This window comes from Astatotilapia calliptera, chromosome 13, assembly GCF_900246225.1.
Source record: "Astatotilapia calliptera chromosome 13, fAstCal1.2, whole genome shotgun sequence".
NCBI classification, from domain to species: Eukaryota; Metazoa; Chordata; class Actinopteri; order Cichliformes; family Cichlidae; genus Astatotilapia; species Astatotilapia calliptera.
The window spans coordinates 16,141,222-16,167,860 of record NC_039314.1 but is presented as its reverse complement, the minus strand read 5'-3'; the positions used below and the strand labels follow the sequence as shown (position 1 = coordinate 16,167,860).

Genomic DNA, 26,639 nt, shown 5'->3' with positions numbered 1-26,639 from the left:
TTGTTCGACTGGCAAACACAGAAATGCTGTGTTGCACTTACAACACAAAACATAGCAGCCAGCTTTTTGACATAAAACTGATGTGACAACATCAACAAATACTTCGCAAATTTGGCGTTCAGATTGCAAATATCAGACATGCCACCAAACACACAGTGATGCTGCGATGCAGGTGGCTGCAGAACACATTTTTCTCAATTAGTGTGAAGCATCTGTGTTTGTGTTATGCTGTACATCTGTGCGTGTGGTATTTTGTCTTGCGTTTAACACTTTGTGAGACTTTGTGGAGAAATATCTGTTCACGCTATCACATCTGAGACTTCACCTACACTGAGTGAGAGCAAGAAAAACAGCCCCACAAAGGCCTACAACAATTATAACACACAATAATTTCTTTTCTATAAAAAAAAATGTGTATTATGTAAAAATCATGTTAAAAACAAACCAAAAAAAAAACCTCAATGAAATTCTCTTGCTGTGTTCATGTATGAGAAAATCTCTTTCCCGCACATGCCAAAGCCTCTTGCACACATGTGTCAGCTTGCCAGATGCTCATTCAAAAAAAAAAGGTTTTCTGTTCTGTGCCCGCTCTTACTTAATTGAGGCTTTGCAAGCCCAAGCACTGACTCTGTGTCACATGTCCTGGACGGGCAGCTTTCTGGGGCTTTTTATCAATCGGCAGGCTGGAGCAGTTCATCTGGGATAACACTGACAGTAAACCAAGCCAGGATTAGATTATATGATGCTACGCTAATCTAAACACACAGATCCTCAGCAAGTGTACACAGCACTGACTCTTCCTGCTCATTCATGGAGGATAAACAGTCCATATTTATCAATACATAAAAAAAAAAAATGTTCAAACTGCAACACGCGAGAAGCCTGGCTATACCAAAGAGGCTTAAACTTCCCTCGAAACAGTTTCCCTTCCCTACCATGGGCTGAAGGGCCATATAAAGCGATCATGCCCATATCAGGTGCTGTAAGCCTCTTTCAGCAGGAAACCAACAAACTAACCCACCACTAGGAGGCAGTAGCATGTCAGAATATAAGGCACGTCTGAAGGCTACAAACTACTGCACATTCTTCAGGCCAGTGAAGCTTCAATAACATTAGATTGACACCATTTCTTACTGGCTATCCAAAAACAGCACACTTTAATCAAATACAATGAAATAGAAATAAAATAGACTTTGCAGTTGTCTTTAGGTATTTTCATGATGCCATTTGTCTTTAAAAAATTGTTTTATTCCTTAAATATTTAAAACTGGGAAGGTAGTCCTCTGTAATGGCTGTGGTGGAAAGGCATGGAGTTAACTTACAGAGTGTGAAAGCTAAGGCTCAGTAGCCACAAGATCTATGAGCATCTTTCAAACGGCAAATCCCACACTGTCAGGACTCTTGGGAGAAATGTTAAGTTCAAGTAGTTAAAGGAGATTAATTCCTTTTTCCAAGGAAGAACTCTACATGCACTCTTACATTAGCCTCACATCATTCTCCTCCCCTTAATCAATGTCCAATTTGCAAAGCCAAAGAGAACATGACTTAAAATGTGCACAGCGTATACAGGCACTGCCTTGTGTGCAAAGTGGGTGAATACTCTACCACAGAGCACAGGGCAGAGCCCTTATTAGTGGGCTTTTTATTAACTGGGCACACCTCCACTGAATTTCCACTGGTCTTCTCCAGGACTGAAACGAGAGGTAGTATAATTGTGATATATTATGCTGGCTGGTGTGTGGTGTGTATTCCCTACCAGCTAATTGAAGTGAAGATGAACCAATCCAAGGGGATTGAAGAGCACAATACGCACTCTTAACAGCCACCATGGCTTCTAACAAAGCCTGCGTTAAGGAACAGTATGGACACTTAACTAAATGAAAGTAACAGCAGTTGTGCATTAGCTCGTTTTGGCCCTGTTAAGCTGTCTGATGGAAGTGAACAACCACATACACAGCTAAAGCAAAACGGGCAATTTCATTTATTTAACAGTGAATTGCAAAGGTCACCATCAGAAAGCAGATCAGGTTCTGACTGATACCGTTTAATTGTGCTTATTTTCCTCCCACCACAGAGTTCCATATTAACTCCCTTATTAATACAGGATATAAGCAGTTAATAATGACTGCTATTCTCAGGTTCTCGACCTGAATATGAAGACACTTTCAGCACATGATTGGTATTCTAAAATCGACCGTCACATCCTACTGCAGATCGACGCTCTGTTAATTTTATAACATGGGCTTCGCAGCACTTTATGTTGCTATTAAACACAACGCCCGGTAAAAATAAACCCATCCCAACGCATGACAGAGGGTTTTCTGTTCTTTTACTGTGCTGCTGTTAGACAAGTCCAGCACTAAAATAAAAAATGTCTTCGTTTTTATGAGGTGGAGATGCCACCTCTCGTGTCACCACTGTGAAACTGAAACGCACTGAGTCTCCCCATTTAAAAATAATGAAGAGCCCTGGAATCTAGGGCATCTCTAAATAAAAAAAACATTATAGGCACATTTTGTTTAAGGATAACAGCTCACAGTGAAGCTGGATTATATGTTAAGGTGTTGTTCTTTCCTGCATCAGGTCTACATGCAGGATATTTAATAATCATTACAGAACATCAGCCAGCAGCCAGACCACTATTTCACAATCTTTCATCATCCTCATCAAGGGCCTAACGCCAACAGTCTTCTGGGGAGGAGATGAGGACACCTTGCATCATGAAACCAGACTACTTGGCTTGGCCACGTCTAATTCATTACACAGCTTGTTCCGTGTGAAATTCGCGAACCACTCTGCGCTTCTTAAGAAACCTTCATCAACTCAGAGATCAAACATTCACAGCCTCACATTACTTCACAGAGTCAGTGATTCTGGCGGGCATGTAAAAAAAAAACCTGAGGAAAACCAGCATTATCGAGTGATTCCTCGTGTTTCTTCTCAAATTTAACAAAAACCTTGCCAATGGCAATATCGATTGCTCTACTCTTTTAAAACTCAGTGAAATCCTTAAAAATGTAGCAGTGAACACCAAGAGCACCCTGAAACGGTCACATTTAATTAATTGTAATATTTGAGCACTCCTACTGTTACTGATAAAGAGTGTTGGAGACAAACTCGACAAAAATGGCAATTTGAAGGAAGGTTAAATGTCATTATTAGTGTGACTACTGCATTAACATTGTCGCTCAGCAATTTTTGTATTCCAGTGACACAATAAGACCAACGCTGGAATAGTGTCGGCACGAACGAGCTTCTTTTTTGAGGTTTTTAAAAGCAGAGAGGCAGAGCATCCAAAAAAGAACACACCTACAAAGAACTGCAATGTAATTTAGGTCACATCATCTAAACACGGTGGGGAAAAAATAGGTCGTTATGTAATGCAGGTTAGGGTATTTTCCAGTCTGCTCATGCGAGAGTGTGTATAAGTGTGTATGGGGATATCACATGCTTTTACATGTGCATTTTTTTGTTCGCATGGATGTGAATGAGTCTAATAGATGGTACAGCACTGTGAGGTACCCCAGGTGCAACGCCTCGACGGACCAAGTACTAATGAATGTGAAGCACAAACATGGAGAGTCACCGAGCCACAGCCCTACTCTGAGTCACTTTCCCTCCCATTAGTTGATCCACTCTGCTGTGTCTGTGTTCCCTGAAACATCAGAGGAACCCAGCCCTGTCACTTTCAATGACGAGGGAACATTGACTGTAGCCGCAAGCAAGAGAGCCTCCGAGATTTGCTCCCAGTGATGGGGAGACGGTGGGAGTGATAGGAGGAGATAAAAAGGAAGGGTGGCATTCAATGACAGAGGGCAAAAAGGAATAGAAAGACACAAATGTGAGGATGAAAATTATTAAAAATAAGCGGAAAGGAAAAGCAATAGGGTCGATAGAGTGAGAGCTATAAGTTTAAGTTTATGGATATGGAAACTTACCAAGCCAGCTTCTGTTTAAGTAGACAGAGACGAACACAGGAGGAACAGTGAAGAAGTCAACCACTGAGTTGACCTCCAGCCAGAACCACAGCTTGTCATTGGCTGCTATAAACTGTCAAAAAGAAAAAAAGGTGACAACTGAAGGTTAATTTTGCACAAAACATCCTGACTTTGCCACAGCCCGCTCTTCAAACTGCTGTGTCTTCTTTTGACAATGCTGACTTATTATACACAATGACAAAAGCTTCACCCTACTTGCTGAGTCATGCAGTAATGGTTGTTGGTGTAAGCAGCTTATGAGTTTGTTTGTTTTTTTCATTCATTCAGGATGTCAAGCATCCGGATAGCATTTGCACCATCGGAATTCTGCTCTTGCATGACAGCCATGCTGGGAACATCGTTACAGCAATGTCAGCTTAAACTAAAGGTACGCTGTTTGAGTAATGGGTGACTAAGGTAAAAGTCTGCACATGCATGTCCAAAAGATTACTGTGTCTCAAAGTAACTGTTTTTTATGCCATCATGAAAATAAAATCAATAAAAAGCAGTAAATGAATGAAGTCAGATGCATTAAAGAGCCTTTTTGAAGATAAAACAACAGCTATATGGCTGTATTTTGTAGTACATTCATTGCACAGCAGATGCATGTAAAAAATGGGTGTGTGCATGCACCAGCTTACCCGCAGGCCAAAGTAAAGAAGGAAGAATACGTTGAAGGCCATATCAATCTGTAACGTGAAATCTTTGTAGAAGTTCTGGCAGGATTCTATAGGACTAGAGACAGAGAGAATTATCAGTTAACAGCAATTATCAGTCAGTAAATGTGAAATAATTTGATCAAAATATGGAGTTATAACCACTGTAATAAAACTGAAATCTCCCGTAATACTGAGCTCAATGCAATGATGGTGTTTTACGTCGACTGAGTCCGAGGAGTGAGTGGGAGGGGCGGGTCATAGAGCAAGATGAAAGACTTATGGCTCTAGCTTAGCTGTAGAGTCAATCGCATCTAGATGAAACGGCCAAAAATATACTGAAAGTGGAGTTTGCTTTGATGTGACAGTACTTTCAACACGCATAAATTATTCCTCGTCTGTCACACACAAATGTTCCAAAAGATAGTCCCTCATTTGAAGAGAATGTGTGGAGACTGCAATCACTGGGCTGGTGATACTCTTCAAAAAGGCAGATGATGAAAAATGAGTTATTAACTGTCTGGTCTGTCATATGATCCATTTTCTTATTTACCGCGTGATGATTAACCATTAGCGAGTTGGTGCTCGCAACAAAAGCAATAACAGGCTCTGTGCCCACCCCATTCTTCACTTGGTCATGGGCCTATAGTATTTTGCTCTTGAGTAATGAGGAAATCCCACTGTGGGGATAAGCATGAATATGCATTATGGTGTGGCTGACTACAGGCGACATTTTGGGAATGTATAGAGCGGTGAGGGAAGACACACTGGGCTATTACCACAGCACACAGTTCAAAGTCAAGTTAAATGTTTAAGTCTACATGTGTATGTAGGGGGCCCATGGGGATGCAGTGTATGAATCAGAATGGAGTTTACCACATAATGAGACCCCCAAAGGAAATGATTAGTGATACTTAATCATCTTCCAGTTAACATCAGACCCTTGATCACATGATGCTTTTTTTATAATGGCTGACTAAGTAGAGAAGGAAGATTGCTCGAAGAGGATGATCCAACTTCTAATACGTGGCCTTGTTGGGCATATCCTAAAGACTGATGCGATCTTTTAGACACTGATGCTGAGAGCTAGGATGATATGGATTAGTCTAATTTATGCAGCAACTGTTTAAAAATCTAATCCTTAGAGCTAAAGTAATGGACCACCAGAAGTATCTCTACGCGATATCAGATCAAATTGAAGCAGCTCACAGATAATAAGTAAATAATAAGTATTTGGCATCCAAAATATTCATCCGCAAATCTTCTAACATCTACACAGTGAAACTCACACAATGATTTAGAAGTTCAACCTTAGCTAATGTTTGCAGACCTAAGCGCAAGTCAGTGTCTTAACAAAGCACATATGATCATAAGCACACATTTATACACATGCAGATGGTGCATACTGAAGACACCATTTGGAGCGGTCACTGTGGAGTTTTCCCTTGGGCCCAGCTCTGGCCTAATTCTGAATAACCACTAAAGTCATGTGACTGACTCTTGACAATACAGAGAAAGCATGGCAGCAGCAGCAGGGCTCATGTGGTTCACTGAATCTGCCGTCTATTCGCTTTAGAAAAACAACACAATGGTTACACAGAGAGCTCGTGTTTAGTCATTTTATAATCATCATTGGAAAGCAAAGCTCATCATTAACTAAAGTAGGGGGAAGACACAGTGAGATGATTTCATCAGTACAACATGGGTACAGTCCAATTATAGAGCGGCTGAATTTTAAACTGCATATTACGGCAATGTGAACTACAAAGGAAGAAAAACAAGAACAGACAGGTGACTTTTTTCAAGTCCACTGTTTTTTCCACCTTCTCCCTGCATTAGATTTGCCAACCTTGGCTGTTCTTTTGTGGACATTTTTAAAAGCACAAATAAAAATGAAGCCACACTCCTAATACAGGTGTGCTAATAAATGGATTCGATGTACTGCAGTCATAGAGTTGAGTGCCATCACACGCGTACAAATTGTTATGTTTTGTCTGCTAACATTAAAGCAACATTTTTTCAAATAATGTATTCCTTTAATTTAATCTAAAGCTGCACTAAATGCAGCAGAAAGCAGTTCCCAGCCAAAAAAAAAAAAAAAAAGCTGACTGTGCACTACAGTACCTGAGCCTCACAGAAAGATACACAAAGCAGGAACTACTTGACAAACTAAGTGGAACATTTAGAAGCTAAAAGGCCAGAGAGACTGTTTTATATTGTGAGGCCAGGTTTAATATTCAGACGATGTTAAGTAGAAATATTTGTTCCAGAATTCTGCTAGAAAAATGTTATTTATTGAAACGTGCAAATATACATGCAAATATCTCTTTTATGACTGTCTGCTGCCTTTTGTTCTGCTTTCTGTCAAGATGATCCCACACTGCCTCAATAATGTTGGGGTCCAGACTCTAGGGAGGCCAATCCATGACTGACAGTGTTCAATTTTGTGTTTTTCTCTCCAACTATGCTTTTACTGGATTGGCAGTGTGTTTGGGATCATTGTCATGCTGAAAAATGAATTGGATGCTGTCTGCATTCATAATTACATGCATTTTGTCAACACCACTGGATGAAATCTTAATGTTTTTTTAGTTGTTTTTTTTTAGGCCCGATATTTTGTCTTCCACTTTTCCAGTTTCCTCAGTTTTGTTGTAACCGCACACTGAGCACAATAGTGAGATAGCTGAGCTAATAGCTCTTTAGAAATCATCTTACTTGTACCAAAATACTATTGTACGCCTTTCAAACTGTGTTTTCTTTATACATTCAAGTAAAGAGATGGGAATATATTATGTGTTTTTGCGACTGGCTACTAGTAACAAAGCATGGAGACCATGTTAAAAATTACAAGAAAGTATGAAAGGAAATGGAAAGAAATTACGGCTGACCCAAGAATTTAGCACAGTATGTATTATACATAAACAAGCAATTCATTTGTATTACAATTCTCTGTCTATCCGTCAACCATAGAAAACAAGAATTTACACAAGACAGATTTTGCGAGAAAAAGATGGCATTACTATTCAGTTTACTCCTGCTAAACTTGGATTTAAGGAACTCAGTAGGTCCTTGGCACAGAAACAGATGCCAGGTCATTATATTCCTACTGGGTGTAGCTCAGGCGGTATAGAGCAGGTCAACTACTGATCAAAATTTTAGCGGTTCGATTTCTGGCTCCCCTAGTCTGTATGCCAAGTATCCTTGGGTAAGATACTAACCCCAAGTTGCTCTCAGATGCATCCATCGGAGGATGAATGCATGTGAATGTTAGCTAAAAAGCACTGAAAAGCATAGAAGAAAGTGCTGGTGTGAATGGGTGAATGTGGCATGTCGTATAAAGTGCTTTGAGTGCTCCATGAGGGCAGAAAAACGCTATGTAAGAGTCCATTTACCATTTACTGATTCTGATGAGTGAACTCTGAGACACCCCTCCTCAAACTGACCCCTTGCAACTCAACAAAAATTTCTTCAGACATGGCATTTTTAAGTTAGGGGATTTATAAAGGATAACCTAAGGCAAAATTCATTCATAGCATATAATCCTAAGTAAGAGAGCAGTGGGCGACACCTGAGAACAAGCTCCAAGTTACTGTGCCTTGATCAAGGAAAATTAACCCAGCAAGTTTCTTCCTGTGACAGAAGGAAACCAATGAAAGCCTGGAGACAACATGTAAACTTTAAAAGTTGACATTACTGTCACGTTAACACTTTTAGTCACACATACAATCAGAACTGCTCCCAACAAACAGATGTTTACATCTGCGCTGTAACTGCAATAATTTAATCAACCGATTTGCACTACAACCTGGTTTGCCTCTTATCTGTAGTTAATTTTATTTAATTTTAATAACTGTACAGTACTCTGTTTATAGTAACCATTGTCCTTAATGTAAATATGTAAGAAAAATTGTGTATGTTTCTGTTCTGTGTCCTGTTTACCGTTTGTTGTATATGTGTCTTTCTGGCTGCTGTTACAACCAAATTTCCCCTTGTGAGACAATTAAAGGATTATTCTATTCTATCTATTCTTCTATTCTACATCTCCAAAAGTTGATTCTGTTCATCTGGACGTAGCGTTTTGTGGGAGAAACGTTTCGTCACTCATCCAAGTGACTTCTTGGATGAGTGTTTTAGTCACACAGCTCAAAAGTAGTCATGAAATAGTTAATGAAGCCTTAAAGTTAAATGTTAAGGACAAAAGCAAATAATTAGCAACAACTGTGGCCTGACAAAATTCAATTCAAAATCCCTTAAAAATGGGTTCATACTTGAGAATTCTGCAGCCATGTCCAGGTGCCACTGCATATGCCTTCGTCAACGTCACATGTTATCAATTTGTCATGGGATAAAAGTGGGTTGCCCATGAATTCACTCATTATTGACCTGAACAACTATTCAAAAAGATGATAAGCCTTTTAATTCTGTTATGCATTGCCCAGCAATAGGATGGGCGCTTCTGTTATTGAACCCCACTATCTGTGTCACCTTCCCACACAAAGAGTGTGTAAGACAAGACAAAATCCAGATTCCTGCTTTCAATGTCATTTCACACTCTGCAATCACAAGGGATTCCTGGCCACATGCTGCCAGTGTCCTGCAGAAAATAGATCTGCCCACCACAGGTCTTATTACTCCTTAAGCTCTGCCACAGCCTGGGGTTACACCATCGTGCCTGACAGGAAGAGGAGACGAGAGAGAGACGGAGCAAGAGGAGGGAGCAGGGGTGGTGGGAGAGAAAGAAAGACAGCAGCAAGACATGTAGAGATTAGACAAGGAGAGAAGAAAGGTTGTGACATAAGAGGGAGAAGAGCCGAAGATGTAAAAGTGACAGCGGAAAAACTCTTCATCTCCAACCCCACTGTGCTTATTACCTAAACTAGGACTAGATATGCACATGTATACACACGCAGACACACGCAGAATAACAATTAGGGGCAAAATCTCGCAGGATATTAAAGGTAGAAGCATCAAAATCCTCTGATCCCCACCTAACCCACCGCAACATGGGCCAGACAGGCAAAAAGTCATTTGCGTCTCAAGGGCAACAGAGTATGTTGATGATGATGATCTAAAAATAGTCCCGAACACCTTCAGTCCGTCAGCAGGACCCAGTCATTCGTTAGCCTGCACATGACCTTGGCTAGCTGCAGGAGCAACAGCAAGGTTTCTCCCTGAGGAAACAACAACAACACGCTACTGCTGACATGACTAATGCTTACAATCACCGTGCAACACACACCAAATCTCAGTCACTCTTCATAGACGAGAAATGTCGCACTCTTTGTTTTAGATTATTGCATTTTCTGAGTCTCATTTTTTAAAAGTCATCAGGTGTTAATAAATGTGCTCGGGCTGAAAAATACGGATGTGTCGGGGATAATACCCAAACGTCTAATAGCTTAGGTGCAGCATTTCTCCAGAGGACAGCACATGGAAGCGGCACAGCAGGGAGGGGTCTGTGAAGCTGAAAGAAGGCCAGGTTGGTACTCTGATTGATTTAGGTCAAGGCACCATTACTAAAATAAGAAATACTTTAGCAACGACAAGGGCAACGGACAAATAAAATCCCTCCAGGGAAGCTAAAAATAGACAACTCAATTTTGTAATGTGAGTGCAAATGACTTGCCTCCTGCTGCAGGCGTATCCTGTATTAAGACTTTATTTTAGTCTCAAGCTGCCTATGAATGAAAATAGCTCACCTTTAAAAGAAAGCACAATTTCATATAATGCAAGCAGCAAAAAGAAAAAGAAAATCAACAGGTGAGTGCATTTTTAATATACTGCAAAGCCACAAAAGCTAAAATACATTAAACAAGCAACTCTGCTTTTGAACACAAACTAATTAAGAGATAATAAACTGTGGTTATTCAGAAAGTGTAAGTCTTTATCAGCTCACTGATGAAAGTCGTCAAGCAATTAAGTCGGCTGTGCTGAGTCCTACTCCTATTTGGTCTCATTTCAGGTCATTTAATCAGGGCATTATCACCTATTCATGTAAAATAACCTTCTTTAAGGACACAATATTAACTCCTTAATGCCTAGTCAATTTTAATGCACGAGATTTTGCACGTTTTTGAGGCTTCTACATCACCAGTGTGATTTTCTTTCCCCCTGAAAGGGCTATATAAATTGCACAAAACATTTTGGAGCAATAAATTGTATTAAGAAAAGTGCCAGATATAGCAAATATCACAAAAACAATGAAAATTAATATTTAAAAAATTAATTTGTCACATGGTTATCAAGAATTGTCAGGGAATTATTTCACTGAGTTTATTATATAACACATATATAATATTTATTGCAATATTCTTATCAAAAAGACATTTCTCCTAAAACTCAGAAGTAAGATTCCTTTAAAATAGTTTATCCATTAGAGAGAAAAACTATTATTTTAATTCTATCATAGTTTAATTCAGTTTCAGATCATTCACAGTAAGTGATAGAAAACTTACTTTGTGTGTTCAGAGAGTTTTAATGGTCTGAAAAGGTAAGATTACAATTTTTCCAATTTCTTGTCTCTCCATGTTAGCCCTGTAATAGACTATAGACTATAGAATACCTTGGGTGTCACCAAAGGTCAACTGGGAGAAGCTCACGATCAATAGTCATGGGAACTGTTGAGAGCAATTCATGGTATGTGTAATTTTGTACCAGTTTGTTTTAAGTTTTTTCTAGATGAGGACCAATCAAGAAAAATGAACATTTTTTTCCGATATAGAGTAATCATTTTTGTCTTCTGGGGTATCTCCCATGCTGTGTCTAAAATCGCGCCCACTTATAGAACATCAGGAGAAGAAAAAAAGAACATCTTTGTTTATTAGCATCAACATGGCAAGATGTAACCATTTGTAACAGCAGGTTTCCATGGTAACTTTAAGCCTCTTAAGCTCAAATTAAGTTTTTTGTTGCTAATGCACAACCAAGTCCTGCAGTGGTACTTCTGAGTAAAAAAAACTCATAAAATATGTATGTGGGGTAATCAGGTTGTTAGTTTCTAACTGTTGCAAATCAGCAACGTCTGCCTGGAGAGGGTTAACAATCAAACTGACAAAGTTTCAAGTGACCTGGCTAATCATGTGTCCAGTCATTTCTTTCATTAGACCTTGACCATGATGCAGTGCATGCACGGGATTCACAAGGTAACTGTCATTATAATAATGCTTTAGGACTGTTATGCTATATTGTCACATCTATAGCTTAATCGAAAGTGAACCAGGAATATTTTTCAGACTCTTTCTTAGGCCACACGCAGATGACAAAGGCAATTAAATAGCCTAATTTTAGCAGTGTAGGAGAGAGGCTCCATTGTGACCAAACAGTGCTGTTACGTTCCACAACATTCACAAAAATGTTGTTGACATTTAATCATTTCTCATAGTTTTTCCTTTTCATTCAAGTGTTGATAATCGCTCAGTTATCGGGCAAGAGAAAATCCCCCTAAGAGTTTGGATAAAAATATTGAAATGCTATTTTTGTCTCAAGTGGGAGAGATTTTGGTAAATTGATGAAAATAGCATCTTGATGGGAGTCATTTTTCTTTTTACCCTGCAAGTTGTGGATTAAGTCTGAATCCACTTGGGAATGGTGTTAACTATGACTTAATCATACTCATAGTTACACAGTCCTCGCTGATCCATACAGAAACAAAGCTATTCCACCCAGACACAACAATCAGGTGTTGCAAACACCCAACGTCCTTTAATAGGCTACCCTTCATTGTGACAGTCTCCTGTGCTTGCCTCAGTGCTCAGCCATATTTCTCACCTTACCCTATTAATGAATAATCAGGCACTGCTTCTTTGCGATCACACACCAATGATAGAGTTACGGGCACCAGATGCTGCTTTTCAAGCCTCTTTGAGGCAAAATTGAGTCTGTATGCTTATACAGACGGGCACCTCTTCACATTAACGTGCCTGTGCAAGCATGCGCATGCAGAAGCATGCATGTGTGACATGGAGGGATCGAGAGAGGAGAGAATAGAAACAGAAGTGGAGCAGGAACAAGGGCATCCCTTTAAGAGCAGCCTGCAGAGACTTTGTCCTACATTCCTCTTTGTTTCATGGGAGCACAGAGGAAGGGGAGGGAAAAAAAGGGATGAAGAACGAGGAATGGGCCAAGGTATTAAAACAGATTCAGATGTGGGCGGGAGAGGACGCAGTATTCTCCCATTGAAAACATCCCCAAAATAGCATCAGTTTGGCAAGTGAAGTCTGCCGCAGAGGAAGAGAAAAGGCATTGCCTTATCATCCATTATTATGTGCACTGTGGTAAACAAGCAGTTTGAGAAAATAAACAGATGGACAATCTTTTTCATTAAAGTTACATTACCATTCATTCGGGGGGAAAAAAATCATAAGAAGCAATCTGCTTAACAACAACAACATGGTTTCCAAGTCAGTGACAAGTAATATATTTGTTCAACTGGAAGGGCATCCAATTAGCAATTCCCAGCTTTGAACTCTGTCTACCTGCTTCCACAGAAGACTTTGCTGTTTTTTTTATCTGTGGAGAATACTGGCCAGCATAACTCCTGCTAGGAAAAGTCCCATTTGCCGAAAGGTAGAAGCAACACGGCTCCTAGGAGACTGACCTGGGCCTCCAGAACGCTACATTTTCTTCAGTGTTTTACCCTTATGTGGCCTCACGGGGTTTCCCTACATCACTGAAGTAGATATAAAAGCCCATCGTGCAGCTCCAGCCTCACGAGGTCCAACCCACATGCACTTACTCCACCGCATGTCTCTTTTTGCCATCACCACAGGGAACGAACCATAATCCTTCCCATTACTGTTGCCTTTTTCACAGACAATTTCAGAAGGATGTTCAGTTCATCCCATGGCCAAAATAGCAGATTGGGAAAGCAAGGCACTGAGCCTGAATAGTCCATGAGTCTGGAGTAATTGCTGCCATTAAAAGAGTGACCTATAAATCTGCGCTCATTGATTTCTCAGTCATTAACATTTAGTGGCAGGGATGCTGGTGGGAGAGAAGGTCATATCTGGGGAGCTTTTTTAAACGCAAGCATTTGGAGGAGAAGAATGCGAGTGTCACCATTGCAATGTATGAATTTATTTTTTTATATCCGACATACATGCGTGTGTAACATAAAACAAAGGGTGATAATGAGAGAAAGAATGTGTGTCCACAACTGTGCCCTTGTGTAGAAGCTTGTTGGACTGCGTGGGCTAATCATAGCCAAAAACGGGGAGTAAAATGTAAAGCTTGCGACAGGTGCAAGTGACAGGTAGCGTAGATGCAACGTGTAATTTGCACAATGGCCAGCACGATACACGCCTTGGATTATTTTGAGGTCAGCAGCTGCAACTTTCAGATATTGTTTGCAATTAGATGTTAGAGCAGATTGGTGCCGAGACAAAGATGTCTTTCTTAGAAGACAGTTGACAAAGAATTAGGATGTGGTCAGCTGACATGTAACAAATGGCGCAGAGCACGCAAGAGGCTTCAGCTGCTGTAGTGAAAGTATGGCCATAACACAAGGCTGGTCCTATTTACGATGTGAAATGCTAAAGCGTCAAGTGGAGCTCCTTGGGGTTGATTAGTAGCCCCCCTCCCTGAGTGGAAGTACACACGTGATAAATGACAAGCTTGAGCTAATGACAACAGTAAGGGTGGAGAAAGCCTCAGGTTAGTGCGAGCATAGAGACATCAGGTCAGTGCCTCTCAGAAGTTGAGTCACAAAGAAATACACTTAAAGTTTGCATTATGACATTCAAAGGTGAAATAGTCTAAAGAAAGCTACAGCTATACATTCTTTTTTAACCCTATAAGTTTGGTGTTCAGACATTAAGCACACTGAGTATAACCTATACTTTATTACTATGTGATAAGTATAATTGAGTGTAGTATCCAAACCTTACACCTACCAGTCACTTTATTATTTATAATTTACTAATAGGGGATTGGACCCCCATTAGCCTTCAGAACTGCCCTAATTCTCTGTGGCACAGATTCAACATGATCCTGGAAACATTTCTTAGAGATTTTGGTTTGACATCATATCATCACACAGTTGCTGCAGATTTGTTGGCTGCACATTTCCTGTTCCGCTACATCCTAAAGGTGCTCTGTTGGTTTGAGATCTGGTGACGGTTTAGGCTATTTGAGTACAGTGAACTCACTGTGACGTTCATGAAACCAGTTTTAAGATTGGTTAAGCTTGGCATGTTATTCCGCTAGAACTTGGGTAACACTGTGGTCATAAAGAAATAAATATGGACAGCAACAATACTCAGGCAGGCTGTGGTTTCAAGCGTTACTCAATTGGTACTCAGGAGTTCAAAGTGTGCCAAGGAACTGATACAGGCAGGATGGACGGATGCTGTCATTTTGTTTTAAGATCCTACATGTGAATGTCACAGCAGAAATCGGACCAGACAACATTTTCACCCAGATAACTGGCACTCGGTGGATATTTTCCCCTTTTGGAAAATTCTCTGCAAACCCTAGAGATGGTTGTGCGGGAAAATCCCAGGAGATAAGCAGCCAACAACTTGTTCAAACTTACTTAAATTACCAGTCCTTGTGCTAAGTTTTAACTTCAACAGATCATGCAACGAGTTACTTCCACGTTTAGTTTAACCTGATTAGTTTAACCCGATTAGTGCCTGATTAATTTATCCCTTAATTTACATTAAGGGTTGAAACTGGTGTACATGATGAATGTACACCAATGTGTGTGCAGACTACACAGTTATATCAGTTATATGGATGTGTGATGCAATATGCTACACATATTGTCTCCAAATATGATCATTTTTGCATGAGTGTTATGTAACAGCATGGCTCAGCTGCCAAAGGACTTTTGAGACCACATTTCACTTTCAAGTATCATGTGATGAATGCCAACCAGGTGCCTGTGATTGTTATTTTTTATTTTATTTTTTAATCATCCAGCAAGGATTTTTACTTGTAAAACTGTATCTTGAATCCCCCTTTTTTTGTCCAAATAAATGAATCATAATAATAATTCCAAAAACGTTGATTAGAAAGAATCCTGGGGTTGGGGTGGGGGGAACACAGAATATATACGAAAAGATGTGGAGGAAGAAGTAAAGGTTTTTATCCTGAGGTGCAAATGACTGAGTGGATTCATCCCATGAATAATTTTCATCTGATGCTAAGAGATAAGACTGAATAAGTTGGATTGCATTTCAGATTTACTTCTTTTGAGAAATTTGCATCTCTATTCCTGTTTCAGACTCGGTTCCCTCAAGACACAATTTCACAGTTAACACCAGTAATAAAGCAAAAATAAACTACAGAAGCAAGGCATTACTGCAAGAAATAACTATGGTGAAATAGTTGCACCCGGTTTCTTCCCTGTATGATCAGTAAGTTAGGATAACACTACAGTCAACATTCCCTTACCCGCAGCCACTGCAGATTTATTTTGGTTAATCACTAATACATAAAAGTAAGTGCTGTCAAAGTCACTGTGTGTTTTTTTAGGGCACTGTCATGCATTCCTGATCTTGATTTTCAGCATCAACCTCTAACAAACAATTACATGGTTACAAGGATGCATATGGAAACTAGGAAGATACAAAAATATGTTCCCCGCCCCTCAAAATAACACTTCTGATACAGCATATAAACATACAGCGTATTACAGGTTTTGTTGAGCAGTAATAATATACACACTGGAACCCTTTATCACACCTCCTGACAAAGAGAATTAGGTTGATTAAATGTTTTCTGGCTCTCCATTTGAGCTGCTATATTTTTTTAGCCAATAATTTTGTATCTCGAGTGTAGTCTGGCTATGGGATGTGCTGCCAGAGCTAATAACACAATATCTTTTACTAGAGAGAACCAGAAAACTATCCCTTCAAAAGGTACAGTTAGACTGAATGGTGTGAAAGTAGCTGCAATAGATGTCGGAGAGATGCCAGGCCTGCAATCTGTCTCTGGGTGACTGCCAGCCAGGGATACACATAAACTGACAATACCCACACACCCGTACTCGCACACAGAACAAGCTCCCCAACACATACAGTATCTGCCTATCTCTGTTACCATGGAAACTGACAGGCCTCCCATTGACAAATCTTCCGATGGAGATGTGTGTATGTGCGTGTGTGTCCATACAGTACGCGTGAGCATCGCTGCTTCTTGAGTGCTTGTGGGGGTGTTGATATGTGCGTTTGCATTTCAGAGATTGCACTCTGTGAAGATGAGTAAGCACACATGTGCGCCCATCATTCAGATACAGCGCGCAGGCCAAAATAAATGCATGTAACAAAAAACTGTACTCATTTAATTTAATCTAAAGTTGTCATCGGTAACGCTGGTGGAGCATGAGTGAAATTACACCCTAATGAGACTGACACTTACTCTGAGGAGTCTATAAAGTATATTCCAAGGGCCCCGATGCTGAGTGCAAAGACTAACACCACCTAAGGAGAGAGAAAAAAGACAAGGGAAAGAGAAATTACTTTCATGCACTTCCACTATGCTCATTAATAAAATTTACAGTAAACAAAACACTGCACTCATCTGGGTTGGACACAATTTGCAACACTAGTTACAGCATCTGTAATTAAATAGTGGCTTGCCTCCTGCAGGTTGCAGAATGGGTAGACATTTTCAAATAGCACACACTGAATAATGAATGCCAACTCTCATGTCAGCAAATACCGCGTATTGAACACAGGCAGTGTACAAAAGGAGGCGGCACAATTACAGGGAGCAAAGGAAGGGTGCACATAGGCAAGCTGATGAGAAGAGCAACAACAGTGTGTGTTTTAGGGGGTTAAGAGGAAGCACTTAGAGAGGACCACAACTATCAAGTGTTGACATGTGCTTCCAAGCTACTGCACTGAAACAATGTATTATGCTAGACTGGGGTCTGTAATGTTACTGCGACTATCTATCACTTCCATTAATAACATCAATACCAGAACCCTGCAGTTATTCATGTTTTTTTATATCTTGCAAAGATTTGAGTCCCAAAGCATTGCTATAAATGAGTTAAGTGGATACGGATCTTATAAACACGAAAATAGTATCATTTTCTTCCCGTCTCTTCAAATGTAGTATAAAAGAAATTCAGAAGCTGCTTGAAAACACCTTATTGTAAGCACATGCATGTCTCTTCTTGTTCCAGACCAGCAGTTAAAAAGTGCCACAATAACCCCCTGCAGCAACATCAGGGCTCAAATCATCATCATCCTCACTGTGATCATCACAATCATCGTCGCAACAGCTGACCAATGTAGCGTCGTATAATAGTTCCTCTCTGATGATCCCTTCTCCCATTCAGCCATCTCACAATAGAAGCTCAATATCCCTGCTGATTGGCCCATTTATTATTGATGATGGGAGCTTGATAACTTTCATGTGATGGGTCCTTTGTATTGATCCAGCGCATTGTGGCTGAGGTAAACACCTCCCACCCACCCACTCCTCATTGCATTTTTAATAGCTCCCTGCTTGAACAGGGGATGATGGCAATTCCGAACCCAGAGAGGTCAAGGGAAGGAATAACTAAACAAGCCAAAGACATCAATGAGGTTCCGCATAAAAGACACAAAGAGAAAGCTCAAGCTGAAACGCTACCATAATGTCAGCAATTTTGGGTTTTTTTTTTTTAATGAAAGGCACTCCACTACTCTAAATAGAAGAGGTAGTAGTCCATTATGGTGCATTATCTCATTCTAATGCTGCCTTGTTGTGTGTTTTTCCCCAAAAGATGGTCATAGATAGTCTTTGGCAGATGCTTGTTGAGCATCAAAGCCAAACTGAGTAATCTTACACAAGTTTTTTATTTTCTTAAGAGAATCTAATCAATGTTATACTTTAACCTGTTTGTTGGAATACTATTGCTTATGTAAAAGAAAATGCATTAAAATGACATTGATTTCTGTAATGGCGCTCTGTAATTTCTGTAACAATAAATAGTCAGGACATCTTTTCTCACTACTTGTGAGAACTGATTCTTAAGCAACGTTCAGACTTTCAGGAGGTGATAGTAGACAAGGTGTTTATGTTGCATTAGCAGACACCTAATCATCTGTGGTCTGGTATGCCAACACTTTATAATAGTAGCATGGCTACTGGTCTAATACCACATCCACCTGTAAGTTTTAGAGAATGACAGAAATACAATGAATACAGGAGAATCTAATCTACTGTACATTCTAAATCTGACAATACTACGAGAGTGCAATGTTAGTTCTCCACAAACCACGAATGGATCTGTAAGTCTCAGGAAATGTGACTAGAATGAAAGTTAGTGTCAGTCGCTTTGGAAGTTTGATGGCTGTGATGGTGGAAAATCAACAGTTCAAACATAGCAGAGACTGCATGTAAAACACTGATGTTCCCATCGAGATGGACTACCATTATATGAAGCATCGATTCTGGCACTTTGGCTAGGCACCAAAGGCACCATAACCAACTTCTCAGTTACAGTAGCCATACCCTGTAACATATACACCTTGACAGATATTGGATTTTTAAGACCAATTCTGATGCCGATAATTGGTATTATATATCAGCCACAAAAAACATAATTAGATTCTCCTACCATTTGTTATGTGTAATTATTCATGAGTTCTCACTAAGATAATATACTATATAATATGATACTCTGCCCAACTCTGTGCGGATTAGCTGGTTGTGTTTGTGACATTTTAAACGCACATATGTTGTCAGCACTTACAGAGTTTGTGCGTTGTGCTGCTTAGAGAGGGCACTTTGGTGGAAAAACTATGTAACACAAGTACTCATAACATGGTCAAAGAGTGTTTCTCCATTCTGTTCATCACTTTTTAAAATTTTCATTTATCGGCCGTTATAACGCGGATATTGATATAATGGCAAATCACTAATAATTTCCAAAACATCATCATGCTTTAATAAAACACCCTATTTTGTCAACTATTTTGCTCTAGATATAACCAAAATTACAAAAACAAACAAATAAATTGGTGGGCACTGCTTGCTGGCTCTGCAAGAATGAAAATTGAGTTAAGTCATTAATCTTATAATATCTCAGTTTTTCAGTAAAATGCATTAAAGAATTAAAGCAATAAAGAAAACACAAGAAAATACACAGAAAATGAAAACAAAGCAGTTAACAGTGAATACCCAGCTCTGAGCTGAAGAGATGAGAAACGTCATCATCTTAAAATGACCCAGTTATTCAACTGTGTTTTGCAGCCCACCCCTCCCCACACCCCATACACTACACTTTTCCTCACTCTCAGTGTCTCTCATCTATAAGGGCTAACTGTTGACCTCAAAACCATAATCTACCAAGGGCAACCAACTGAGCATCCGCCACTTCAAATCAAGGAAAATGCAATGACAAACTACAGCAGCAGTAATAGCAGAAGGGGCATTTCCTCCACTTCCAAAAAGAAATTGAATCAGAAACCTCAGCAGCAGTACAAAGATTACTAAGTATAGCTCCTGCATTTGTAATACCTCAAAATTATTTCGGGGGGCCATTTATGTAAACATTCAGTGATTCACATGTGATTAAATGACATCGGTGAGTCACATTTCTTATCAACTGGAATATGCCAGCATCATGTCTGAGGAACAGCTTTCGGACATGATGTCTAGGTTTTCATTGGTGTACCCCTTTCTACATTTAAAGTGCTAAGCTAAATCTGTCAAATGCTTTCCGAGGTGCACTTCAGCAGGCACACTAGAAGACTCCAAGTGTAAACAGGGCAGCAACAAATTGTGGATGTGTGTGTCTGTGTGTGTGGGTGTATGTGTTTGTGTGTGAACTTGAAAGCGTTAGGGTTTCAGGTTCTCTTACTGCAAGCAGGCTAAAGGCGGCGGCTCTCAAATGACACGATCAGAATTGTAAACACATAATAACACTAACTTACACATATAAACACACATGCAAGTCTGACACACTGAGCTGATTTGTAAGTCTAAAGAATTTTAAGAGCCCATCACAGCTCGCCATCGGAAGCGCCCTAAAACTGAGCCAAAATTTCACACATGACTTCCTTCCCCAACAAGGATCCTATCTAATGACTTCCTCTGTCCTGTAACTGCACTTTGTGACAAGAAGACAGCGGACTCCCGAAGGCAGGTGATGTAGGGTGGCAATATACAGAGAAATCACTTCACATTAAGGCCAAGTATGAGGTCAAGAGGTCAGTGAATCAAAGCTCCTCTGTTTCTACCATATTTCTTTTAAGTGATCAAGACAGAGTACAGTTATGCATTTCTCCATGGTAAACTGAGAAAGGGTTAAAGACATGCCTACACACATTTAGATTTCACTAAAATTAATTTTAAAAAGACATTCTGCCTATAATAACCAGAATGTGGGAATGTCTTCTTTACAGTGGACAAACCAACTAAAATTTGACAGAAGTAGTTTTTACTCATGTTGATTAAGACACAATATTTTAAAAGCCAGTCTGACCTATGCCTGTTTACAGATGCAGTTTACTAAGGCCTCAGTCACACAGGCCAAGAGACTGGTTAACAACCATCTAGCAGCCACTGGTTGCAAAGAAAAAAATTAGTACTCCCCAACTGCTTGAAAGTGTTTGCTGGAAACCACTGTGAAATCAATTGCTAAAGTCCTCTTTACACAAGCCCAGAGACCAGATAGTGATCCCTTAGCTACTGCCAGTTGCTACGGAAAAGCACTACCAGTCTCAAGGCTTGGGTGACAAAGCTCTAACCAAGCTAGCTATCATTAGCTGCTAAATTAGAAATCCACTTTGTCATCCATTTAAGGGAAGTTTTTCTCACGGGTTAAAGATGACTTTCATAGCCGCTGAAATGCTAATTCATTTATTAAAAGCTTTTGCTATAGACATAATAGCAGCATGTGACAAAAGAGGCAGTCCTACTATGTATCTTGCTGCTGCTGGTACATACAAATGTGTGCATGCATGTATTTATGTATGCTAGTAAGCTTCTAGAGATAATTGAAACAATAAAGGGTGTCATGAAGGGTTTCTAGGAATCCTGATTTGTTTCCGAAGATTACATGAGTGGGAAACATCTTTGGGAAGTCAAGAATGCCCATCAGTACTGTATGGCATCAGGATAAGCTTGTTCATTAATCCAGCCTGGCTCGCTGGGTTAGCCAGAAAGAAGAGCTCCAAAATGTGTGATTGATGCCTCAGCCAGAAAGGATTTCAGAGGTCCACAGCCAAGAAAATCTCTGGCCAATCCAGTGTAGAGTTTCTGCTTTTCTATGGTTTTAATCCCCAAACACATACAATATATGGTTTGTATTTTTTCAACAGACTTCAAAACAATAAAGAACATTATGTGTTAATTCATATTCTATACAGATTTTCTCTGAATAATTGACCTGTCAGTGAAACAGAAAAGAGATGCAACACTATAGCTTTCCCTTTCTCATCAACTTGTCACAATGTTTGCACTGCAGAGCAAACATTTGCATCAATCCCAAGTGTTTGCTTTCATAACATCCACTCCTACATTATCAGTCACGGGTCTATGGTGTCAATGCAGATTGAGATGCACTAGGAAACAGAATCGTATGTCACCGTGAGGCAGAAGTGTGAGCCTCTCTCTGAGGGAATGTCAGCAAAGGAAACCTCCATTAAACTTTGATGGCATACACCCATACATCAGCACACATTGTGATATCCCCTGTCAGAACGCCGCACTCTATATTCCAGCCACAGACTGCATAACTCAACCTAGACTACTGATTCGCTCCGTGAGACTGAACAGAGGTGCCACAAGCATACCAATTCACGCCAGCGTGTTCCTATCGAATACACCGGCAGCTTCGGAAAGTACGTGATTATTAACAACAGGAGCCAAACAAATTCTAAGGCTCAGATTATGACCAGCGGACTGGAAAGAGACCCAAGAGCCTCAATGCAATTAGCAGCACGTTGCTGAAATCCAAATATAAACCAAAAGTCCAATTTTTTTTGGTTTGCTTTTGAGGCAACCTTGAATTAAAGCAATTTACTTCTAGGCTTTCAAGGGACTGAAAGTCCACTTCACACTGTCTGATGATCAGTCTGCTGATAGCTAACCTCTGAACAGACTTTCCCTTGGCCTGATTGCTAATTGCCACCTTCACTACAAAAGCATTTTACTGATTAAATGCGGTTTCAAAACTGTTCTTATTTTTCTAAAGCTGGAGCTCTGTTTGTTTTTTTATAATACTCTCTTCTCCACTGTATAAGTTTAAATTAAGAGAGGCACAGAGGACAAAAAGCAGGCAGCAAACGAGCTGAAGCTCGAGTGAGTTGTGCATCAGTGTGTCTGGTTTTTTTTTTTTCTTCCATTATTTGAATCCACTGTAGACTGAGTTTATTTTAGTCAAGTCTATTGGGGAAGGAGATGGAGGAGTTGAGTACTGAACTACATCTAGTCCCCTGTAATGAAATGTCTACCACTACTGTTAGAATATCTCGGTAATGTTTTATACTTCTCATCTGTCTAGTGTACATCTGTTTCTTTTTAACAGTTGTTATACGTCTTAGCTCCTTTTTAAAGAAAAGAATCTGAGGTTTTATGAGGTTGAATTGTCTGGTTGGAATCGAGTAGTGAAAATACTGCTGGCTCTAAATGTTGCGCTAGGCAACACAATCCTGTCTCCTTTCTTTCCACTCATATCTCGTCCTCGCTCTCACAGCTAGCTCAATTTGTGTTACCATCCAAGGTCACACAGTAGCTGTTCTCTGGGGTCTCTGGGGAACAGTTGAATAGAGACTTGGTTGGAGGACATTAACATGTCCTTCAAGAATAATCATTATCATTCATCCACCAAAAAACTTTGCTTTTAAAGCCATGAAAAGTAAAAAAGTTGGATTTTCAGCATTTACATGTTTATTCTGTTACATACACTATCACAAGCAATGTTGGAAAAAGACCTTATGTCTGGAGAACTGTCAGAATGGACGTGAGGGAATGTACGAATAAGCAGAAAAAGTAGAGGTTCAATTTTATTTATATAGCGCCAAATCACAACAAGCTGACCACAAAAAAAGAGCATGTAAACCACCAGGGCATTTTGCATGGTAATCAACACATAATGCACTACACAGAGACACAAAATGCTGGCAACAACGTCGCCCACTAACGCAGATAACATCGTAGGGTCTGTAAAAACTCCTTGCAGAAGTCTCAAATATTGTGATTTTAGAGAAAAGCATGAGAAATGGGGATGACTCAGCCCATTTCCAATAAATCACTGGAAAGTTTGAAAACAATGCAGTGCGTGGTGAAATTACAGATTAGAATCTACATCTCACTCTCCTCACATCCCTGAATTTAACGATACTTTCTTCCCACTTCCTACTTTTTCTTCCATTATTGCTTTTGCCTGCTGCCAAAGCCATAATGTCTTCAGCTATAAAAAAAATAATAATTTTAACATTGCAAAAGCTGGCAATGTGACACTGCCGGGACTCTGCCCGATTTTGACGCATGAAAATACAAACACGGTGTGAAATGTAACACTTTCAGAGCGCTGACTCTGTTTAAAATGAACTCTGGCGATGTCAACAGAACAGGTGCAAGCCCGCAACAAGCCACAACAAGAAGAGTTAGATTTCTGCATTCCAAATTCTGCATAGTCACGCTTAATTTGTTGCTGGCATGTTTTGCAATACCCGATCACACAGATTTAGAGCCATCTAGAGCTGCAAGGATTGCACAAATAACGGCAGGTCAACCATTTTGATAATAAATGCGCACAAATCAAAGTTTAAAATTAGTATTAGCTGTATCTAAATATTCCGGTATTTTTATATTTCTATTTGGCCCAATTGTTTCAGTGAGGCACATGTAGGGGTTTGGAACACACAGAAATGCTTATATAATAATGCTTATAGCTACTGACTGCTAATTCTGAGAATTAACTACTAATGCTCTAATATGAAATCCTACCTATTCCTCAGACAGCATATGGTGTATTATTTCATCTTACATAACACCAAGAAATGACTAAATAAACTTGCTCACCCCCACAATGTTTTTTTTGTTTTGTTTTCAAATCCCGAAAACAAATGTGCTCTCATAAATCAGTATACAACCCTAGGAATTGGTTTCATTCAACCTTTGTGGCCTTTAAGAGACAGATGTCCACAAACTGTCGTACCTAGGCAACAGAAACAGTGATTGACAGGGGGAGAGAGTGGGAAGGGGGTCGTTATGGAGGAAAGCCTTTCAGGTCTGACAGGGTGACAGATCCTAAAATGAGCATCTGTCAGTGGGAGATGAAGAGGAGGCCCGTGGGGATCCGTTACAGATTTCACAGGACAACCTTTCTGAAAAATCTCCCTAAAAGCTTTTACAGCATCATTAATTCATAAAAAGAGATTTTTTGGGGGAGGTGTTACTTGTGTACTATGAGAGACAGACAACTGCAAAATTAAACGCCGCTAACAAAGATTAGCTTATGTGAGTTGTACAGTATGTTCTAGGTACTGGAAGGGCACCCCACCCTTCTTATGTCTAATCGCAGCCTTTTCGGGAGTGACCATGACCTTGTATGTTCTCGGAGAATATCAAAAGGACAAAAGAGAAAAGGAGAGAAGGAGAGAAAATAGATGGAGGTGATTATGACAGGAGATGGAAGGATGAGAAAATATTAGAGAGAGCTCCTCACCCCTGTGGGACATAAGGAACATTAAGAGGTGGCAGAAAATGGCTTGTGGCAAAGACAGAATGAGAGCAAGCGAGAGCAGCTGAAGAGAGATGGAGAATAATAGAGCATGTCCTCTAAGGCACAGCAAGAGCTTAAATGCCACAGCGTGTACGTGTCATTGCACGTCTTCACCTGTGTGGATGTGTGCGTGTGAGAGGGTGCATGTGTATCATGCGTTCAACCTTACCAAGCATTCAACCTTTGAGTATGTCTACGAGACAGAAGGTAGGAGCCCTACTGGGATTATGCCAGCACAGAGAAGATGAGCGCATGTGACCGGACTGCAAAGAGGTGCTGACAGTGTTCTTGTGGGGTTGGGGGATATTTTTCAATCAGCCATCATATCCTTTCTTAGTCTACGACATTAACCTATAGGTGGTTCCATCTGAACGCTTCACAGTGTGAGCGTTACCATAATCGTAACCATACATACGTATGGCAGCTAGAGGGCAATATTATTTTCAGCAAAATGTGACTGTTCAGCTCTTACAGCGGCGCTAACTGAGTGGCAGGTCATAGTTCAGCTGACACTACAAAAAAAAATAACAAAACATAACAAACTGATATATTTTAGGTTAAGTTTGGCTTTTTGCTGCTAGGTATCACAGGTCCACAGACTTCTCCCCGAGCCCCTGGGAAATGTCGAGTGTCCGTAAATGTGCAACAGCCCACGAGTAAGCCAGAGCCTCAGGCATGGAGGGTAACACTGCAAGGACACGATCCAGAAACAAACTCAGTTTGTACACCTGAAGCACAAGATATTGCAAGTACAAAAAAGCAGCTTTCACAATGTTAGCACTCAACAAGAAACTGTAGTTATTCTGGGTATATTGTGACAGGTAAAGTGGAAGAAACTTATTAAATTTTTTTCCCTCACTGAATTTTCAATTTTTCGTCATCATACAGTACTTCAGCCTGCAAAAAATGTAAAAAATACATACGTGAACGTTTAAATAACATGATAAAAAGGTTATTGAATGATCTGCCTCATTCTGAAATCATTGCAAACATAAACAGGCTTGTTTTTCTGTTTCAGGAGTGAATTATGGTGATAGACAGAGAGAGCACATTCAATAGATGCACAGACACATAGATGGATAGGTGGATGCTGCGACACTTTCTATTCTAGTAACACCTCCGAGCCTTTGAAGTTGTTACTTTTCTGTCTAATCAGCCAAGTTTTTTCTGAGTCAACACAGTGACAACACTCCCCCACTGTTGCTAGACTTATAACCGTTTAGGCTACACACGTTATGTTAACAGGGCACTTAAACGTTCAGACTAATTTAACACACAATTGCAAGGTTAACAAGAATAGTTGTCATGACTATGTCTAAGGTGGCAAGTCTGACT

The 26,639-nt window shown here is 40.0% G+C and overlaps 1 protein-coding gene across 45 annotated transcripts in view; it reads right to left on the bottom strand.

Moving 5' to 3' along the window:
* kcnma1a (potassium large conductance calcium-activated channel, subfamily M, alpha member 1a) overlaps positions 1-26,639 on the bottom strand; it is a 154,469-nt gene that overhangs the window by 59,265 nt on the left and 68,565 nt on the right. For all 45 annotated transcript variants that reach the window (XM_026189557.1, XM_026189559.1, XM_026189558.1 and 42 more), the window contains exons 3-5: positions 16,994-17,055; positions 4,619-4,712; positions 3,939-4,050 (exon numbers count right to left, since the gene is read on the bottom strand). In XM_026189557.1, the coding sequence (XP_026045342.1) occupies positions 3,939-4,050; positions 4,619-4,712; positions 16,994-17,055 (268 nt within the window). The remainder of the gene's footprint in view (positions 1-3,938; positions 4,051-4,618; positions 4,713-16,993; positions 17,056-26,639) is intronic.